The sequence below is a fragment of the Tenrec ecaudatus genome, chromosome 5, assembly GCF_050624435.1.
Source record: "Tenrec ecaudatus isolate mTenEca1 chromosome 5, mTenEca1.hap1, whole genome shotgun sequence".
Taxonomy (NCBI): domain Eukaryota; kingdom Metazoa; phylum Chordata; class Mammalia; order Afrosoricida; family Tenrecidae; genus Tenrec; species Tenrec ecaudatus.
Window position 1 is genome coordinate 58489387 of NC_134534.1, and position 20424 is coordinate 58509810.

General features: G+C 41.7%; 1 protein-coding gene across 1 annotated transcript in view; it reads left to right on the forward strand.

Annotated features, from left to right (window-relative positions):
* The window catches only part of MRPS28 (mitochondrial ribosomal protein S28), a 138257-nt gene extending 122533 nt beyond the window's left edge, over positions 1-15724 (forward strand). Inside the window, exon 3 of the mRNA XM_075550637.1 lies at positions 15455-15724. Coding sequence (XP_075406752.1) covers positions 15455-15614 — 160 coding nt within the window. The 3' untranslated portion in view covers positions 15615-15724. The remainder of the gene's footprint in view (positions 1-15454) is intronic.
* Positions 15725-20424: the final 4700 nt, after the last annotated feature.

Below are 20424 nucleotides of genomic sequence, written 5' to 3' on the forward strand. Positions count from 1 at the left end.
CAAGATAGAAAAGCTTATAGTTAGTTCAAGGATCGTTTGTTGGCCTTTAGGAGTGTTTTCCAGTCCAGTCTGTTGAAGCACCATGCCCTGGCTCCAAAGTCCACTTTCAGCATTCCCCGGGGATCTTGCCGCTCCATTCCCTTGCTGTTCCGCTGCACTCCCCCAGTGCTTTGTGTGGTGGGATCAGGTCAGGTGCAATTCCCACACTGTGCCTCCTATGCTGTCCCCTGTAGCACCATTGGTCACTGCGGGGCATCATGTCTCATAGTGGGGCCAGCCATGTTGTCCTCTCTGTGGACTGGCTGCTCTAATCAGGAACATCATCCTCACAGCCTCGTAGGCCAGGCTATGCTCTACTCTCTCCTCCTGCCCCTTCATCTGCTCCCGGGTGCTCTGATCCGATATGTCCCTCTCCCGGAGCTGCAGAATCAATATCGTCCTTTGAAACGAATTCTTCTCGGGGGAGGGGCAGGAATCCACTTAATTTTTGGTGCTGGGGCCAGCCTCCCAGACCTCTCCACTGGTTCCCTAGACTGGCTTCTCATTGATACCCCCTTACCTCCCAGAGTTGTTAAATTTATAGGGACAGGAACGTGGTTAAGGAAAATTCTGAAAATGAATTGCTATGATAAATTTAAAACATTTATGTTCTTTTAATGTTATATATGGTATATATATATATATATACATATATACCATAGTGAATGAAGGGGGAAGTGCAGAGTGGAGACCCGAGACCCAAATGTCGACCACTGGAGATCCCCTCATAGAGGGGTTTAGGAGAGGAGATGGGTCAGTCAGAGTGCGATATAGTACCGATGAAGAACACAGCTTTCCCCCAGATCCTGGATGCTTCCTCCCCCCAACTACCATGGTCCGAATTCTACCTTGTGGGACTGGATGGGGCGGAGGTTGTGCACTGGTGCATGTGGGAGCTGGAGGCACGGGGAGTCCGGGGTGGATGGTGCCTTCGGGACCAGGGGTTTGAGGGGTGATGCTGGGAGAGTGGAGGGTGAATGGGTTGGAAAGGGGGAACTGATTACAAGGATCCACATGTGACCTCCTCCCTGGGAGATGGACGGCAGAGAAGGGGGGGAAGGGAGACTCCAGATAGGGCAAGATATGACAAAATAACAATCTGTGGATTATCAAGGGCTCATGAGGGAGGGGGGAGCGGGGAGGGAGGGGGAAAAAAAGAGGACCTGATGCAGAGGGCTTAAGTGGAGAGAAAATGCTTTGAGAGTGATTAGGGCAAAGAATGTATGAATGTGCTTTATACAGTTGATGTATGTGTATGTGTGGATTGTGATAAGAGTTGTATGAGCCCCTAATAAAATGTTTAAAAAAGAAAATATAGGAGATTCTATCATTATTGGACATTATTGGGGAGTTTTTAGAAATCAGGTAATTGGTATATAACATGTCTTATAAATCCGTTTTCAAGCCACACCCGACTCTTGATTTGTGTGATAGTAAATGGTGGGTTCTTGAGCGCTGAGCAGATGATTTTAGTAAATTGTGCTTACATGGTTATCTGAGTTATCTAGTACTGCCATAGTGTATGTCTTTAACCAACAGAAATTATTTTCCCACCAAGTCGGTGGCTGTACGTCTGGATTCGCACGTGCTGGCTCCAGGGGTGGGCTTCCTTTCTATGTGGGAAGGCCTCATCTCTTTGGTTTCTGCTTCCTGGTTCCTGGGAGATCTCCATGGGTCTTGGAATCATTCTTATCCCATCTCTCCCTTTGCCCTCTTTAACTCTTTTTTCTTTCTCAAAGGAAACTGGCTCAAGGTATTCCCCATACTAATCCTGCCTCATAACATAAAGATATCTCATTCCCCTGTGGGATTCTAATCACAGAGGTTGAGGTATATGGTACATATTGTGAGGGTGGGAGTGCTGGATAATTCAGTCAATCAACTGAATTGGTTGGTTAATCAACTTGCTATGTAATATCACTCTCAAAACTACAAACTCACTGCCATTGGGTCAATGCCTACTCACAGTGACCCTTTAGGACAGGATAGAACTGGCCCTGTGAGTCTCCCAGGCTGTACCTCTTTATAGACTTAGGAAACCCTGCCTTTCTCCTGCAGAGGAACTGGTAGTTTCAAACTTCTGACCTTATGGTTAGCAGCCCAATGCGTAACCCCCACACGCTATACTGATCAGTTTTCCAAAATAAAAAGTTGCATTTGAAAGTAGAATAAAATCAAAGTATTACAAAAGGCTTTAGATCTACTCCCACCCTGCTTTATAGCAGTGAAGACATCGCGGCCCAGCGTTTCCATCAGGAGGAGCAGTGCACACATCTCCCCACGCGCACGCGCACAGACGTGAATGCCGGCCTCGTCACCATGCCGTGAGCAGTGCTATGAATTATGTGCACACACACACTCAAGTTGGTTTTAATTAAAATGCTGGAGACATTTTTCTTCCTCTTTGACAGAGAAAAGAAAATTTTACTTCTGAAGTAAAGAGTTGTGAGAAAATCAGAAAAGTTCTAAGTGATTATAACTTACTGGGATGAAAACATAGATGGTTAATGATTTCAAAAGAACTATTTTTAAAACCTCTAAGAATTATGATTATACCAAGACAGCTAATTTGACAAGAACGTCAGAATTCCTCACAATATCCTTTTTAGATACTGAAGTTCAATCCAAGCCTTTCATTTATTTGGCTTTGTATTATTTAATATATTTATATCAAAGAGCTAGTCTGAGAGATGCTCTCTATTTTAAGTCTATGAGAACCATCACTAGTGTGCTCTGACAGATGTTAAAGAATGTCTGTGGAAGGAATGTCAGAAACCTCTCCAAGGGAAACTCTTTAAACCATGTCCTTCATGCAAAAATGCAAACCCAGATTTAATTGCCCTCTTCCTATACGGCTCAGACGGGCAGGCTCGCACTGCCGCATATGGTCTGGGAAGAGAGCAGCCACGGCGGAGTGGGATGGAATCCATTTAGACTGGAGTCCGCAAAGATCAGTCAGAGGCTTGAGCACTTGAATTTAAAAAGGAGAACCACGCCACGCAGTGAAAACGCAGGCTGTTTTCATCTCTCATTGGAGACATCCATCTGCCTTCCAAAAGACAGCCGTGTTCTATGATTTTCACGTGAACTCTTAAGAGTTCTGAAAAACTGATACCTGGGTTTTTTCCTAATAGAGAGTGAAATAGACAGAGCTACATGAAGCTGCGGAGTTGCGTTATTTTGTTTTTTGTTTTCCCCGACAATTTAATTCAGTATTTGTTACCACTGAAAAGTAACCATCTTTTCCCCTGGAGTGAGTTCATGATGCGATGGCAGCCCACGGTTTGCATTTTACTTCAGACAAAGACACTGCCAAGACTACTGTCTGTGAAGCAGGGGATTGTTTGCCATCCTTACCAGAAGTCACAGATAATTGAAAACTCATTAAAAAGGGGGGCAAAATATTTGTGAATCCTTTCATATCATTTGGTAGTATTGGGTCAGGAACCTTTAATGAATTCTTCTGCCTGTAATAGGGAGGAAATGATCTCTTTGGGGAATCTAATTTTAACCACTCTGTATCAGGTAAGGCAGGTCAGTTCTGTGTCTATTTTATGTCATGCATAGATTTGAGGGGCATCTAAAACAGCAGAAAGGGAAGAATGACTGCATGTTACTGTTAGATCATTTGTGGTAGGTAACCATTTATTTCACGGTGCTCTTTTTCTTGTAAAACTAGCCTTTCTGCCATGATGTACACTTCGTGTGGGTATAAAACTATGGTTACAAAGTAAGAGAAACCTATTCAATAAAATGTCAACATGTCCTCCAGTTAGTTCCACACACTTCTGAAGGTGGGATCTGTACATCTCTAACCTTTCTCCAAAATTCCGCACCCTTTGAGTTACACAATGTCCAAAAAAACAGCTTGGGCATCCTTAGAGGGCTCAAATGACGTTCCCTTAAGATGCTCTTTGAGTTTGGGGATAAGATTTCCCAATGCAGTTCTCATAACAGCCCTCGCTCCTCTTGAAGAATGAGCCAGTGCATTGTTGTGATGGGCAAAAACAAATTCCTTAGCACCACTTTCCTGCCTGTTTCTCACCTAATGTAGGTTTCAGTTTCTTAAATCTTCATATTAAGCCCCTGTGATTATCCTGTATCCTTTGAGAAAAACTATTTTCTCATAGGATCATGCTTTTGGAATCCCCCCATACAGTTGCCATAACCTCAGCTGACCTATCTTCCTTGAATTTCACTGGCTTACTAGAGACTCTTGGAAGCCACTTTTTGATTGGAATTTTTTTTTTAGGGCACCGTAATGAGACTAAGCCAAGTGCATTGCTGAGAGCACGCATTGCAACCGTTCACTGATTGCAGGGCATCTTGAAGTATGTCTGTTCAGAACATTCATGCATTATGACCAGAACCCTAGTGGCAGGACTTTTTACTTGTCCGTGTGTATGGTGAGCAAAGTCTATTTCCTATTTCTATTGTCAACTCAAGATTGTCTAGACTTGTACTGGCATGTGGTGATTTAAATTTAGATTCAAGTGATACATACTTAAAAGTTAAATTCCATAATCACACTTAGTATATTTAAAGTGCTCAGTAACCACAGTGTATGGAATACATCCATCAACAGGCATTTCTCATAGGCAGTGGTGTTTTATATTATTGATGCTTTGATTGTTTCTATAAATGCATTTTATTGAAAGTGACAGCATAAGTCATATGTTCTTAGATGGCAAATGTACTCCGAATCAAACTCACTGCCTCCGAATCAGTTCTGTTTCGTAGCAACCTTATAGGAGGGTAGAACTGCCCCCCGTAGACTTCCGAGATGGTAACGTTTCAGGAGTGGAAAGGAGCTGGTGGGAAGAGCTGGTGGGTTCAAAATGCTGACTTTGTGGTTAGCAGCTCACCGCATAACCATTACGCCCCCAGGGCTCCTAGATGGCGAACACCTCCACACCTCCCTGCCATTGTCAAATGCCAACTCGCAGCGACCTGACCGCGCAGAACTCCCTCTGTGAGTTTTGTTAGCAGAAATAGGAAGCCCAGTCTTTCTCCAACGGAGTGGCTGGTGGTTTTGACCTCACAATTTGTAGCCCATCGTGTAACCACTGTGCCTCCAGAGTAGAGTAGATTAATATGCTAATGAAAAGTTTGAGCCAAAGGTTAAATTATAAAGGGGTACATTTAGCAAAGGCCATGAAGCCCAACAAGGAATTCCTTTTTAATTACATTAACTTGGAAACCATGAGTGGCATTGCTTATGGTGATGTAATTTTCAGAAATAGAGAACAGCTCTGGCTAACATTCTGAAGAAAGTCCGTCTTCCATCAATTGACATACTCATTGAATTCCTGGAAACTTGTCGTACAGTTAAGTGATAGCAAACCTCATATTCGGCTTTAACAGACTTACGTTCTCAACTAAGATAATTATAAAGAGAATGTTTTCACCCACAACAGTGTCTGGAACACAAGCAGCACAACTCTGCTGTGCAGAAAAATCCATACAAAATGTCTGCATCCCTTGCACCCACTCTAAATGCCAAAATCCCAATCAGTGTAGACAACCAAAGAGCCCTCGCCATGTTGCCAGGACGTTTTAGAGACCTGGGTGGATACATCCAGTCTCTTTGGTTAATGATCTGAAGCTTGTTCCTTTGTTAAGAGTGTATGTTAGTGGGAAAAGGGAGGTACACAAGTGATTTCAATATGTTTATGGAAAAATGAAATTGAAATAAAATGAGGTTTTCCATAAACTTTTTGGAAACAGATAATTTTTCATAGAAAATATCATTGTAATCAAAAATGTGATGCTGCTACAGACATGGTTGTTCATTGAATCCTGCCCTTATTCGTTCCTAATAATGTTAGAGTTAGGGATAATAAAAACACAATTATCTTCTTTACGCATATTATGAACTTCTGTCTTATTTCCCTTCCAAAATAAGGCTGTAGTAAATGTTGGCTCTTACTAGCTGTGTAGCCTTGGGAATTAGCTCATTGAGCTTATTTACTAAAGCCTTGAATTTCCTTAAGAAGCACATTGAAATAAAACAAAATAATTTACAAGGTCATGATGTCTAGATGAAATGAGAAGCCAGTTATTTTATCTCAAGGAAAATCATCAGATTTAAGGAAATCTAGAACAGGGCTTCTTCATCCTGGATAATCTTCAGGTGATCTACCAACGCCCCCTGCCCCCGCGCCCCAAAGAAAACTGGAGCCACATATGTTTATAGGCACTTGTGCGTTTTGTACAGAAAAGAGTCATCAGAAGAGTGAGGGACAGTGCATCAGATGGAAGAGTAATGCAGCTCCATTCTGGAAAGAAGATACAGAGGCGGGAGATGCAGGCCCATCAAACCATGAAGGTTATACTTAATTAGGTTACAAGTTAAATCTGCTGTTGAGATGATAATTTTAAATCTCTGTATTTTATAAAGCATTTCTTGGAAGAACGAATAATGAACCTATAAAAAATTATCTCCCCCTTCCTAAAAACTGAGTCAGGATCAACTCAATGGCAATGAGCTTGGTTTGGCTGTTTCCCCTAAAGATTATAGATGTTAGAATACAGGTAGATTCGTAAAAGCCTTAGCTCCAGCTCCACAAGAGCCAAAGAAGCAAACGTGGTAGGAGAAGGTCATCAACTCTACGTGCTCCTAAATCTTCATTAGCCACTGTTGAAGAGAATGCTGGAGTAGATAACTCACCCAGGCCCTTAGCCTGGCTGTATGTGCCATGTTCTCGTTTCCAGTTATATTGTGGTTGCTGCAGGGAAACTTGGGCTGATCCATGGGAAGTTCTCCTAGTTCTGCGTATTTTGCCCCACCCCCTCAAAGGAAATTTAGCATTCCTTTAGAAGAATTTGTTCTCACTTTCATAGAACATTTATGTAATAACACATGGTAACCGGGGAAAGTTTACACTGTTAGAACAAGTAGGATTTGAGTCAAAGCAAATATCCAACCAAAACTAGTCCCCAAACTCACCCTTTACAGTAAGCCATTATTGATTTAATCATAATCTGCTAAGAGTGCTCTGGTTCTCTGCTCCCCTCCCCCCACCATTCCCACCTTAAAGTATCAGGTGTCCAGGAATATGTGTTGATGATGATAGCTAACATTTATTGAGCACTTGAAAGGGTTTGCAAATGTCAGCTTTTTACACACATGAACCCTAGGGGAGAGGCACAAGTATGACTCCCATTTGCTCAGGCTGCATCATTTATTAGGACTAGCACTGGACATCACTTCCGGTCATCTGGCTTCAGCGTCCACACTCAATCTCTGCCTTATAGTGCCTCTGTCGGATTTTTATACTCATGCAAAACATGAAGTCTGGACAATTTGAGTAAATTCTATTTTATTCATTTTAAATCTTGTCATATAGAACAATGGAAACCAGAAATGAGAAGACATAAGTAATTTCAGTGATTATCAAAGACTACAAGGCTGGAGATTTACCTCAAATTACATTGGCAGCGTTGGAGTTCTCAGAAATGCTCCACCTATTATTTTTCCCCCTATTCCCTTAATAAAGAATTCTAAGTTAAAACCAGGCTAAAACTCCACATTGATTTTATGGATGCCAATCCTGTTGACTGAGGACCATGCTGAGTTCTCTCCGTCCTGAATTTTCTGGAGCAGCCAGTGTGCAGGAAACGCTCTCAAATCCTGTCCCACTGCCATCAAGTCAATCCGACTCAGGTATTCTGTGGATTTCCAAGGTTGTACATCGTTACAGAAGCAGGTAGTCACTTCTTTCTCCCAACGAGAGGCTGGTCAGTTGGAACCACTGACCTTGCAGTTAGCAGTCCAACGCTTTTAGGTGGCCACAGACTTCTGTCTGAGATACTCCTTTCAACAGTCCTTTTATTCATGTAGGGTGTCCGGTCCCCACCCTCAACCCTGCACTGTACCTTACCCAACAAAAGGTCATTCTAGGCCAGAATTGCTCAAGTAGTGACAGAGAAGCTGCATAAAATCACCTCAAAGTCTTGTTGACAAGGCAGATTCCCAAGTCTCTCCCCAGGTTTTCTAAATCACCAACTAGACTTCTCAGCACATGCGCGCACACACACACATGCACTTCTCCACTTCTGTCTCCTTTTGTAACCTGATGCTCAAGTGTTTCTGGTGTACTCAAAAGAATGAAGGCCACTATTCAATGCACTACCTTCAGTTAGATGTGTTCCCCAGTTTACAGTCTGGTAGGGAAGACAGCACTTCCTAGAAATACCTACAATGCAGAGGGTATGTTTGTTTGTTGATAGAATGTCATTGGAGATTGTTGTTGGGAACAGTCGAGTCTGTTCTGGCTCATGGCGACTCTGTGTACCATACTCTTTATTGCAGCCACTGTGTCGATCCATCTCCTTGAAGGGTTCCTCATGGGAGACACTGCCTCTCCATTCTCTTTTCTAAGGATCACTCCAGTTGAACTTCTTCCAACAGATTTGTTCAATCTTCTGAAAGCCTATGGGATATCCAGCCGAGGTTCCCCAGCACCACCGTTCACATGTGTCTGAAGCACTTGAGAGAGCTACAGTACACATTCATCTTCAAAGTGACATCTCTGCTTCTTAACATTTGAAAGATATCATTTGCTCAATCAATATTTCATTTGATTTCCTGACTGGTGTCTTGGCAAGCAGTAATTGAGGTTCCAAGTAAAATAAAAGTCTTCACAACTTCAGTCTTTTCTCCATTTATCATGATTTTAATTATTGGTCCACGTGTTAGTCTGGGTTGACTAGAGAAACAAATTCATAGACACGTGTGTATAAGGAATAGCTTTGTATTAAAGAGTAATTGTATAGTAAGAAAACATCCAAGCCTAGTCCAGATCAAGTCCTTAATCTGATATTAGCCCATATGTCCGATACCAGTCCATAAATTCCATTTCTAACTCATGCAGCACATGCAATGATGCCAAATGCAGGAAGATCACAGGTCAATGTGTGGAAAGTCTTGTGGATCCAGTGGCGGTGGAAGCATCTCAATGCTGGTGTAGGTCTCCACTTGGCTCCTCCAGCTCCAGGGCTGCCATCAGCATAGCTCCATGTGTCTTGTCAACAGGAATGTGAAGCACAGAGAGTATGCCCCACGTCCAGGAAGGAAGACAGGAATTCCCAGAACCCTCAGGAGAAGGCCATGTCCACCCAGAGGCTTCATTGGCTATGACCTGATTGACAGGGTAAACTCCATCCCTTCCTCAAGTTGACCGTAGATTATTGTAACTGCCACAGTCCAATTGTGAGGATTTTTCTTTATGTTGAGATGTAATCCATACTGAAAACTATACTCTTAGATCTTCATTAATGTTTCAAGCCCTCCTCATTTCCAGCAAGCAAGGTTATGTTAGCTGCATATCGTTAATAGGACTTCCTCCAATCCTGATGTCTCATTTGTCCTCATGTAATCCACTTTCTCAGATTATTTGTCGAGTATGCACCTGATGGGTGAGTGGTTATGTGTTAGGCTGTGATCCAAAAGGTCAGCAGTTCAAAATCTCCAGCAGCTCCAAGAGAGGAAGACGGCTTCGTACTCCCATAAACGATTGCAGTCTGGAACTCACAGGGGAAGTTCTACCTGTCCTGTAGAGTCGCTGTGAGTTAATTTTGACTCAGTGCCAGTGAGTTTGTTTGGTTGGTTGGTTGGTTGGTTGGTTATAGGTTTATACAAATTGAACTGAATGAATATGGTGAAAGAATACATACTTGATACACTTTGCCTAATTTTAAACCATTCAGTATCCCTTGTTCTATGCTAAGGATTGCTTCTTGGCTTCCCATGAACACAGTAAAGAGTGCTAGGACTCTCATTCTTTTCCATAGTATCCGTTATGTTTTATGCCCCACACGGCCTTGTGCTTTCGCAGAGCCAGTGAAACACAAGCAGGCATCTTGTCGTGTGCTCTACTTTCAGCCAGTTTCCATCACCAGTGTTATCTGTCAGTCCACATTTCCTTCTGAAACAAGCTTGAATTTCTGGCTGTCTCCTATTGATGTACAACTACAATCATTTTTTAATTATCTTCAGCATGTGATATTAATTATGTACCAAATTTCTTGGCAGAGACAGCTGAGCACATCCAGTGTCTGCTGAAACATGTCACTTGGCGCTCATCAAGTCTGGCGCTGTCGTTTACGCCGCTGCCTTTTTCGCCGCTGCCTTCAGTGCAGCTTTAACTCTGTCCTACAAGGCCAGCAGGGCTTGCTTGGTACTATGCTACTTTCTCACTTGGGTGGACATCCACCAGTTCTTTTTGATAGTGACTCTGTGAATTATTTCTATCTTCTTTTAATGTCTTTTGAACATTGTATATTTTCCCTATAAAAACCTTCAGCATTACAACTTGGGACTTGAGTTTTCTTATTCAGTTTTTTTCAGCTTGAGAAATGCCAAGTGTGTTCTTGTCTTTGGCCTTCCAGCTGCTCTGCGCACGTTTCGTGATAACACGTCGTCTTCCAGCCCCTTGCTTTTGTCATCATTTCTTCCTTCTGCTTTGGTTTCAGGGTCTCTTCTGACTTTCAATCTGGGGTTTTCCTCTTTTTATAATGACACCATTACCAGGTATAATTAAGTAAAATTACCCTGACATTTGCCTTTACTATGTGTTTTCTGTATAATATCCTTTAAATTCAAAACAAACTCGCTGCCACCGAGTCCATTCTGAGTCATAGTGACTTTCTGGGAGGACGAGGAGTGGCCCTCTGTACTTCCAAGGCTGTAAATCTCTACAGGAGCAGGAAGCCTCATTGTGTCCCTCGGAGCAGTTAATGGGTTGGAAACACTGACCTTGCCATGAGAAGACCAATACATAACCCTGTAATACTGTAATAGTTTATATGTATATACAGTAATATGAATAATATATTAGTCTTTACAGAAACCATGGAAAGTAGATGAGTAAATTGTCGTCAGTGAAAACATCCCAAAATTATACAACTAGTAAGTAGCAGGGATCACATTTGCATTCCGGTCTATAATTCCAAAGCCTCTTTCTTCTACTCCACCCTAGTCTTTGGTTACTCCATGAGAATTCAGATGACGGACTCACTTCTGGCAAGAGGGAGGCTCTTGGGAGCTGCACATGATACATTCAATTACATGGAAATTGAACAACACTTAAAAGCCACTGGGTAATTTAAGAAATAAGCACAATAAAATTCCTTGACATAAATGACAATGAATGTACAACACACTGAGATCTCTGGAGTACAAAAAGCAGTACTCAGAGGGAAGTGTATAGCAATCAGTACACACATCAGAAAGAAGAAAGAATGAAAGTGAACAACTTAACACATCAAAACCAGCAGTTAGATCAAGACCCGGAAGTAAACCCTCAGCACAGTAAGAAGAGAAAAAAAGATTAGAGCAGAAATGAATGAGCCCCAAACTTTAAAGAATATAGAAAAAGATCACAAGAAGGTGGTTTTTCTAAGGGATTGTTACATAACAAAAGAAAAGGAGAAAAAGAAAATATTACAAATAAATTAAATGGGTGACATCACAACAGAACCAACTGAATTTTTTTAAATCACACGGTATGAAAAATTGCCTTCCGACATATTTGAAAACCTAGAATACATGGATACATTTCTAGAAACACATTACTTAGCTAAAATAAGACAGACTTATGTAGAAAACCTCAACAGGCATATGACACAAGAAGAAATAGATTTAAAGAGTTGAAATATCCAAAGGCCGGGTCCAGATGATTTTACTGGAGAATTCTAGCAAGCATTTAGAGACGACTTAACGCCAATCTTACATAAACTGTCTCAGAATAAAGAAAAGAACAGCATACCATCAAGCTCATTTAATGAAGCAATTTTAACTCTTAATACCCAAGCCAGGCAAAGTTATCAACAGAATTAACAGTTATAAACCAATATCCCTGATAGACCCCAAAATTTTAGTCAACAGAATTTAACAGAGCATCAAAAAAGTACATCATGATCCAATGGGATTCATAGCAGGTATGCAAGGATGGTTTAACATCAGAAGAACGATCACTACAACCCACCACATAAACAATACAAAGGAGAGGAACCATATGATTTTGTCAATCATTTCAGAAAAGGCGCTTGATAAAACTCAGTATCCTTGATGAAAACTATAAAATAGGAATAGAAGTGAAGTTTCTCAATGTGAAAAAGGCTGTATAATGCGAACCCACTGGGGAGCAACTCACTTAATGGAGGAAAATTGAAAACCCCACCCCTCCTCCCTTGAACAGGAAGGAGACAGGGTTGGCCTTTATCACCACTCTTATTTAATATCGACCTGGAAGTCTTAACCAAGCGATAAGAAAGATATTAAAAGCATCCACACTGGCACAGAAGAAACAAAACTCTCTTTATTTGCAGATGATAAAATCCTAAATATAGAAAGCCCCAATGATTCCATTAAAAAAGGCTGGACTAATGGAAAACCGTGGGGCAAAGGGAAGACACAGAAAGTTAAGATGGGTGGGAAGAGATGAAAAGCGCCTCATAGACAGAGGTTTCGATGGGATGCTGCCACTGAATGGATGAGCTAGACTGTGCCATTCTGAATGTTTTTCCTTGTATGTGTTATAGTCCACAAACCAGAGGGACAGACAGATGGGTAGATAAGAGTGGATCATAGCCTGAAAAAAAACAACCTCCCAGAGTGGTTGTGAGTGGTTAAAAAGGGGGAAGTGAAACTGACTTAAATTGTTCTGTGGCTCACAAACTAATTTCAAACAAACAAAATAAAGAGAGAATACATTTTAAAATTTGCATAAATAACATGCAATTTTACTTTAACTGTGTACTAAACTTATTTTTCCAATTGCTATTTCTTACAGTGTATATCCTGTAATCATTTTCTAACAATATGAAGCTATATTCCAGAATATAAAGCTAAATATTATAGGAATTTTTTTCTTTTCAAAACAAAGATAGAAAATCCCATCTAAACTGTCAAATACACATACATGCATTTGTAAATACACATGAAAAGCCTGGAAGATCAAGGTGCCAAAATATTATTTGTAGTAGGAATGTGACTGCCTTTAATTTTTCTTCAAATTTACATTTTATTTTTCAAGTTTTACATAAAATATATTTTACATCTATAATCAGGAAAAGAAACACATTCTTTTTAAGGGTGAATAAGCTAAACATTTAATTAATGTGTGACATAAATTCCTCCTGAGCATCTAATGAAATATTATATAGAGACCGGTGATTAGTCTGCCAAAATTCTTTTCCAGTGGCTTTTTAAGAGAAATATGCCTTTTTGTTTTCTGTTTCTGAAATTATTTTAATATTAATGTAACATATGTGAAGTAATTTGTAGATTGTTCAAAGATTTGTGGTGTCAGCCAGCAGCAAAATTTTTACTGTCCTCTTATTTTTCTGTTTATCGTAGATGTTGATGTTTAGCTCTCAAAATAATTCCCCAAGAAGAAAGGCAAAAATGAATATCAAGTGGCATTTGGCATTAGAAAATACATGATTATTTAATTGTCCAAATTGAGGTATCATGTATGTATGTTATGGCTGTGGTTACATTTTAATAACCACAAATATGAGTACCTTATACTTGCACTTCAGTAAAATCCCAATTATGAATCCCTCATACTTGCACTTCTGTAAAATTTACTATACTTTAGAAGAAGATTTTACGTTTAGGAAGAGAAAAGTGTTTTAGAAAACTTCCCCCCTCCTCCTATCCCCATCCCCGCCCCAAGCATGGTAGGCTCTACTTTTAAATATCAGTGACATTTTAAAATAAATACTAATTTCAAGGACTTGTGTTGAATTTTAGTTGGAATACATTTTTACTGTGATTGTAATGTCCATGTTGTTGTTATTAGTAGCTACCAGTCATTTATTGACTCATAGCAAGTCCAAGTGCCAGAGTACAGCTGCCCCTTCGTACTTTCTAGGTTGTAACATTTGCAGGACCAAATCATCTAGTCTTGGTCCCATGGAGCTGCTGGATGGCTTTGAACTGGCAGCCTTTAATTAACAGTTGAATGCTTACCTGTGACCCACCACCATCCTTATCAGAGGTCATCTTATGGTGAAAATCCTGACTCAGCGGACTCTCAACACACCCATATCTCAGACACTAGACATTGTGCTGTCAGTTAGTATGCTCAACTCGATGTTTAGGTTCGAATCTCCATTGCAGTGGATACACAGAACTCACAGACAGAATTCATGATCAAAGGGATTATTAAGGTAGTTAACAAGTTATAATACCAGTCAGAAATGCCCAGGAGAGTTGATTATCGGGGCATGTTACAAAATTTTTTGGTCTGCTAATAAATACCTAAAGGCTGCATACCACTCTGCTCTAAGCCTCCACCTGAAGGCATTCAGCTCAAGCTCGTAGGTCAGCAGACCTAGCCACTCCAGTAAGCCTCACTTTCATGGGTCGGCAAGCCCAGCTTCCCCAATTAAGTGTCCAGAGGCACCCCACTCTGTAAGCCAGCCTCCTGCACAAAGCACTCAGCTTTACTTGCTTGGTGTGGCAGTTACGTAATCTGTCAACTTGAGCAAAGGGGTGGAGTCTAGCCTGTCAGGTCATAACCAATGAGGCTTCTGTGTGGGCATGGCCTTCTGAGGATTCTGGAAACTCCCTGTCTTCCTCCCTGGAGGTGGGACCCACACACACTCTGCTTCATCTTCCTGCTGACAAGCCACATGGAGCTGTGCTGATAAAGCCAGAGCTGGAGGAGCCCCGTGGAGGCCCTGTCAGTGCTGAAATGCTTCCAGCACCACTGGATGCTCAAGACTTTCCACCCGCCGGCTTGTGATCCTCCTGGATTTGGTGTCATGGCACGTGTTGCATGAGTCTGAAGAGGAATTTATAGACTGGTATCAGACATATGGGCTAATATCAGACTTCTGGACTTGATCTGGGCTGGGATGGTTTCTTAATGTACAATTGCTCTTTTATATAAAGCTTTCTTATACACATATGAGGGTCTCTGGACTCGTATCTCTAGTGGGCGCAGACTAACATACTTGGGAAGTGCACCACTCGGTTCCCTGCTCTGGTCCATGTTGTGCTGCCGCTCCTCTGCAGCCGGGAGGTTCGCTGCTCAGGTTCACTGGTCTTGGGTCCAGAGGCAGCACACCGCTCTTGGCTCTGGCTGGTAATGAGATTCCCTTCTCCTGCTTCTCAGAGGGCTCCTTTCAGACGCCGCAGGATGGCACTGTAGGGAAAGCTGTTCCCAGTTACAGGTGAATCCTATCAGTGTCTTCCCTGCACATTTACAAACCCATGCAGGAAAAGGTGGTTTGGTGGGAGTCAGAGACTGACTAGAAGAGCTACATTAAATATTAACTGACTGCCCTGCAGGTGGTCACTTCTTTATTTTGTGCCATCATAGACTGGAATTTGAATTCCATGATGTTGCTCGTGTTGTGCTGAATTAATAAATGGGATTCTGTTTTTCTTCCTACTTAGGAAATACCAGAAAGGGACCAGAGTGCGATTGCGGCTCTTAGATCTTGAGCTCACATCCAGATTCCTGGGAGCCACAACCGACACAACTGTCCTGGAAGCCGATGCGGTTCTCTTAGGGCTCCAGGACAGCAAAGACGTGGGCAGAAGAGACACGTCATGACAAGGAGTGAACTTTACCCAGGGCACTCATTCTTCCTTCCTCCAAAATGCAATGAGAACATTGGGATTGAATGATTAAAGGAAGATACACTGTAATAAATGAAAGTTATTACAAGCAACTCTTATTTGTCAGAATGTTTTTTAACTCCATTTTTAAAAAATCCATTGGTTCTTTTGATGGTATAGTATAAACTGTACTGACAACATATCTGTGTGTATAGCACCAGTCTAAACACCAGAGAAACAGTAGTGAACAAATAAACACAAAATTCCTTGCCCTGTGGAGGAAGGGATGGAGGAAAATACAAGGATAAGTCAAAAAAGCAATGCTACAAAATCATAGAACGTTGATTAAACAAAAGGATTAACATATGAAAGAATTGGTATTTGATATATTGTCCACTTAGGTCTTTACACTTCTGAAGGCAAAGTTTCTTTTTCTCTGACCCTCCCCCAAAGAATGCTACACTATTCGATTTATACCAGGTCTAAACAAAATCATTTTTGCATCCTTTAGAGACTCAAATTGTGTTTTGTTGAATTCTTCTTTGAGTTTGAGGAACAAAAAGAAGTCTAAAGGGATTAGATCAAGGCTGTAGGGTGGAAGGGATGAGATTTCCAACTAAATTCTCATAGGACAGCCTTTGCTACCATTGAAGGATGAGCGGGTACATTGTCATGATGAAAAATTCCTTGGTGTTTAACTTTCCTGGCCTTTTTATCACTGGTGCAATTTTTTCTTGAGATTTCATAAGCCCCCCTAATTGTCTGAATGATTTCAGAAAATCTCATCAAAATTACTCCTTTGGAATCCCCCTAAACAATCATCATGACCTTCTGAGCTGACCTGTCTGCCTGGAATTGAACTTGCCCAGCAAATGCCCCTCAGACACCACTGGGTTGATTGGATCTTTTAAGGGAGGCGGGGGTGAAACAAACACTAAGAGAACTTGACACAGGGACGTGTCAGCGTGTTCTGTTGGGTTAAGCCTGTGCGGGCATGACCCAGAAGTCTAGCAGCTATACTTTTTGATTTGTCCTTATAGACAATAAAAAATTAGAATGTGACATGCACTAAAGAGAACACTAAAGCTAGGTATATGAGTGCGTTCATTTGTCAGAGTGACAAGTTGGAGAAAGCCTCACTGAGATAGTCTTGATAGCGGAGAGAACTGAGTGAGCTAGAGCTCGCCACAGAGATCTCTGCAGAAGTTAAGAAACAGGGAGAGGCTAACTGAAAAGGAAGAGATGTGCTCAGAGAGGACTGGCATTTCTGTACTCTGAGATGGAGCTCAGTGGAGAGAGATCATTGAACTTGCGTTTTATTTTAGCAGGATCCCTTAGAGTAGACGGAACAGACGTAATGTGATCAAGGAGGGCACAAGAGGGGTGATGTGTGAGGAGACGTGCAGAGAGGATGGCGGCTTCTACCGGGGCAGTGGGCAACTGGTGAGAAGTGGTTGAAATAATATATTTTGAAGAGAGTGCCGGTGTGATTTCCTAACATACTGCACAATGGGGTGTGGGGAAAAGACATCAAGGATTTGGGCCTTTACTGGAAGAATTGAGTTGCCTTTAACTGAGAGAGCATGGTAGGTTTCAGGGGGAACAATAAGAGCTCCAGTTTAGACACGTTAAATTTGATGAGCTTATCAGATATATAAGGAGAAATGTCCTGAAGGCACTTCGTTGGTTCCCTGGCTCATAATTTCTATGGGAATGATCTGGAAGGAAGAAATTTAAGAATCATTTCAGTGAATCCCAAGAAACTGGAAACATTTGACAAGTTGGTGAGGAGGTAGGGAATGGGAGATGGGATTTACCTACTTGTCACTGCTCATGGCTCAGCACGTGCCCTTGATCAACAGGTATGGCTGGTTAATGATGGAATAATGAACTCATTACCCACTCCTTGAGACTCTGAACTGATGGTATCTCATCCCAATTTATTTTTTTAATATACTTTTTTTGTTGGGGGCTTGTACAAGTCATCACAATCCATACATACATCCATTTTGTCAAGCACATTTATACATTTGTTGCCATCATTCTCAAAACATTTTTCCTCTACTTGAGCCCCTGTAACCAGCTCCCTACCTCTTCCCCTCCCTCTTGGCCCCCCTCCCTCAGGAACCCCCAACAATTCATAGATTATTACTTTGTCATATTTTACACTGTCTGACATCTCCCTTTACTTTGTCCGTCCCCCAGAGGGGGCTATATGTAGATCATTGTGATGGGCTCCCCCTTTCTACCCCACCGTTCCCCTGTCCTCCTGGTATCACCACTGTCAATATTGGCCCCAAGGGGTCCATCCATCCTGGATTCCCTGTGTTTCCAGCTCTGATCTGTACATCCTCTGGTCTAGTCGGATTTATAAGGTAGAATTGAGATCATGATAGTTAGGGGTGGGGGGGTGCAGAAACTAGAGGAAAGTTGTATGTTTCATTGTTGCTACACTGCACCCTGACTGGCTCGTCTACTCCCCACAACTCTTCTATAAGAGGATGTCCACTTGCTTTGGGTCCCCACTCCACACTCCCCCTCATTCACAATGATATGATTTTTTGGTTTTTGATACCTGATACCATCAACACTTCGTGATCACACAGGCTGGTGTGTTTCCATGTGGGCTTTATTGCTTCTTACTTACATGGCCACTTGTCCAACTTCAAGCCTTTCAGACCCCAGACACTATCTTTTGATAGCCAGCCATCATCAGCCCTGTTCACCACATTTGCTTATGTACCCGCTTTGTCTTCAGCGATAGTGTCAGGAAGGTGAGCATCATGGAATGCCAGTTTAATAGAATGAAGTATTCTTGCATTGAAGGAGTACTTGAGTAGAGGCCCAATGTCCATCTGCTACCTTAATACTAAACCTATGAATATATGCACATAGATCCATTTCTCCATCATATATAAATATATGTATACATGTATATGCTTGTATTTAAACTTTTATAAATGCTCTTTGCCTCCTAGTTATTTCTTCTATTTCATTTTACTTTCCTCTTGTCTCACTATCATGCTCAGCCTTCATTTGGGTTTCAGTAATTCCTCTCAGTTACATTGCCCTTGATCAAGCCCTACCAGTCCTCCTATACCCTCCTCACCATCAATTTTGGATCATTTGTTGTTCCCCTGTGCCTGGGATTGTTAACATGCACTTCCTTTCCCCTGCCTCCCCCTCTCCCATGTCCCCCTGAAACAGTTTGGTCCCATTGTTTTCTCCTCCAGACTGTTTATTGCGCCTATCTTATCTAGATAGAACTGCAAAGATAATAATATGTAAAAAAAAAACAAGACAGAGCAAAACAAAGCAACAAAAGAAAGCAAATCAATAAAAAATTCAATAACACACAAAAAAAGAAAAGCTTGTAAATAGTTCAAGTTCAAGGTCTGCTTGTTGACCATTAGGAGTGTTTTCCTGTCTAACCTGATAGGGTGCCACTCCCTCCCCCCAAAGTCTATTTTTGGTATTCCCTCAGGACTTCCTTGCTTTGTCTGTCTGGTGTTGTGGGTTAGACATTGAGCATTGCTAACTGTAAAGTCAGTGGTTCAAACCCACAAGCCATTCACAAGAGGAAAAAGAGGCTATGTGTTCCCACAAAGTTTCTGGCCCACCAGGCCTTGAGGATGATGTCCCTGCTCAGAACTGCCAATGCACAGAGAGGACCATATGGCCGGTCTCAGTATGGAACACGACTTCCCTCACTGACCCGTAGGCCTGCCATGGACAGCACTGGAGACACAGTGTGGGAATTGCGCCAGATCTGACCTTATGCCAATTTTCCATCATCATCAGAAGGTAAGCCCCATTATTTGAACCATGCAGACCTTCAACTGATACGACTACGAATATATCTCCATAGATTATAAATGCCACCCCTCCATGGCTGCCTTCTATTACCGTATGTACTCATGTATACGCTGAATTTTTCAGCACATTTTAAAAATATTTTATTGGGAGCTCTTACATATATCATAACATTCCATCAATCACATAAAACAGTATTGTACAATTGCTACCACAGTCGGTTTCAAAACATTTTTTACATAGATGGCATATAATATTTAAAAAATACCATTAAACAATGTATTATTTAAGGTTAAGTTTAATATCAGAGGATTTTTTAAGTGTAGAAAAAAATGAATTAAAATATAATGGCACATTCCCACTTTCCCCCACTTCTTTTTTTTTTAAATCTTTTTATTAGGGACTAATAACACCACCCATCTCGATCCATACATACATCAATTGTGTAAAGCACATTTGTACATTCGTTGCCCTTATCATTCTCAAAACATTTGCTCTTCACCCAAGCCCCTGGAATCAGGTCCTCATTTTTTTCTCCTCCCTCCCATCCCCCTTCCCTCATGCACCCCTGATAATTTATAAATTGTTATTTTGTCATATCTGGCTCTGTCCCAAGTCTCCCCCTACTTTTCTGTTGTATGTCCCCCGGGGAGGAGGTCAAATGCAGGTCCTTGAAACAGGTTTCCCCTTTCCAACCCACCCTCCCTATGCCCTCCCAGTATCGCCACTCACTCCACTGGTCCTGAGGGAATCATCCGCCCTGGCTTCCCTGTGTTTCCATTTCTCATGTGTACCAGTGTACCTCCTCTGGTCTAGTCAGGCTTGCAAGGTAGGATTCGGATCATGACAGTGGGAGGAGGAAGGGAAGGAAGCATTTAGAAACTAGATGAAAGTTGTATTTTTGATCATTGCTATGTTGCACCCTGTCTTGTCTCCTCCCCAAGACCCTTCTGTAAGGGAATGTCCAGTGGCCTACAAATGGGCTTTGGGTC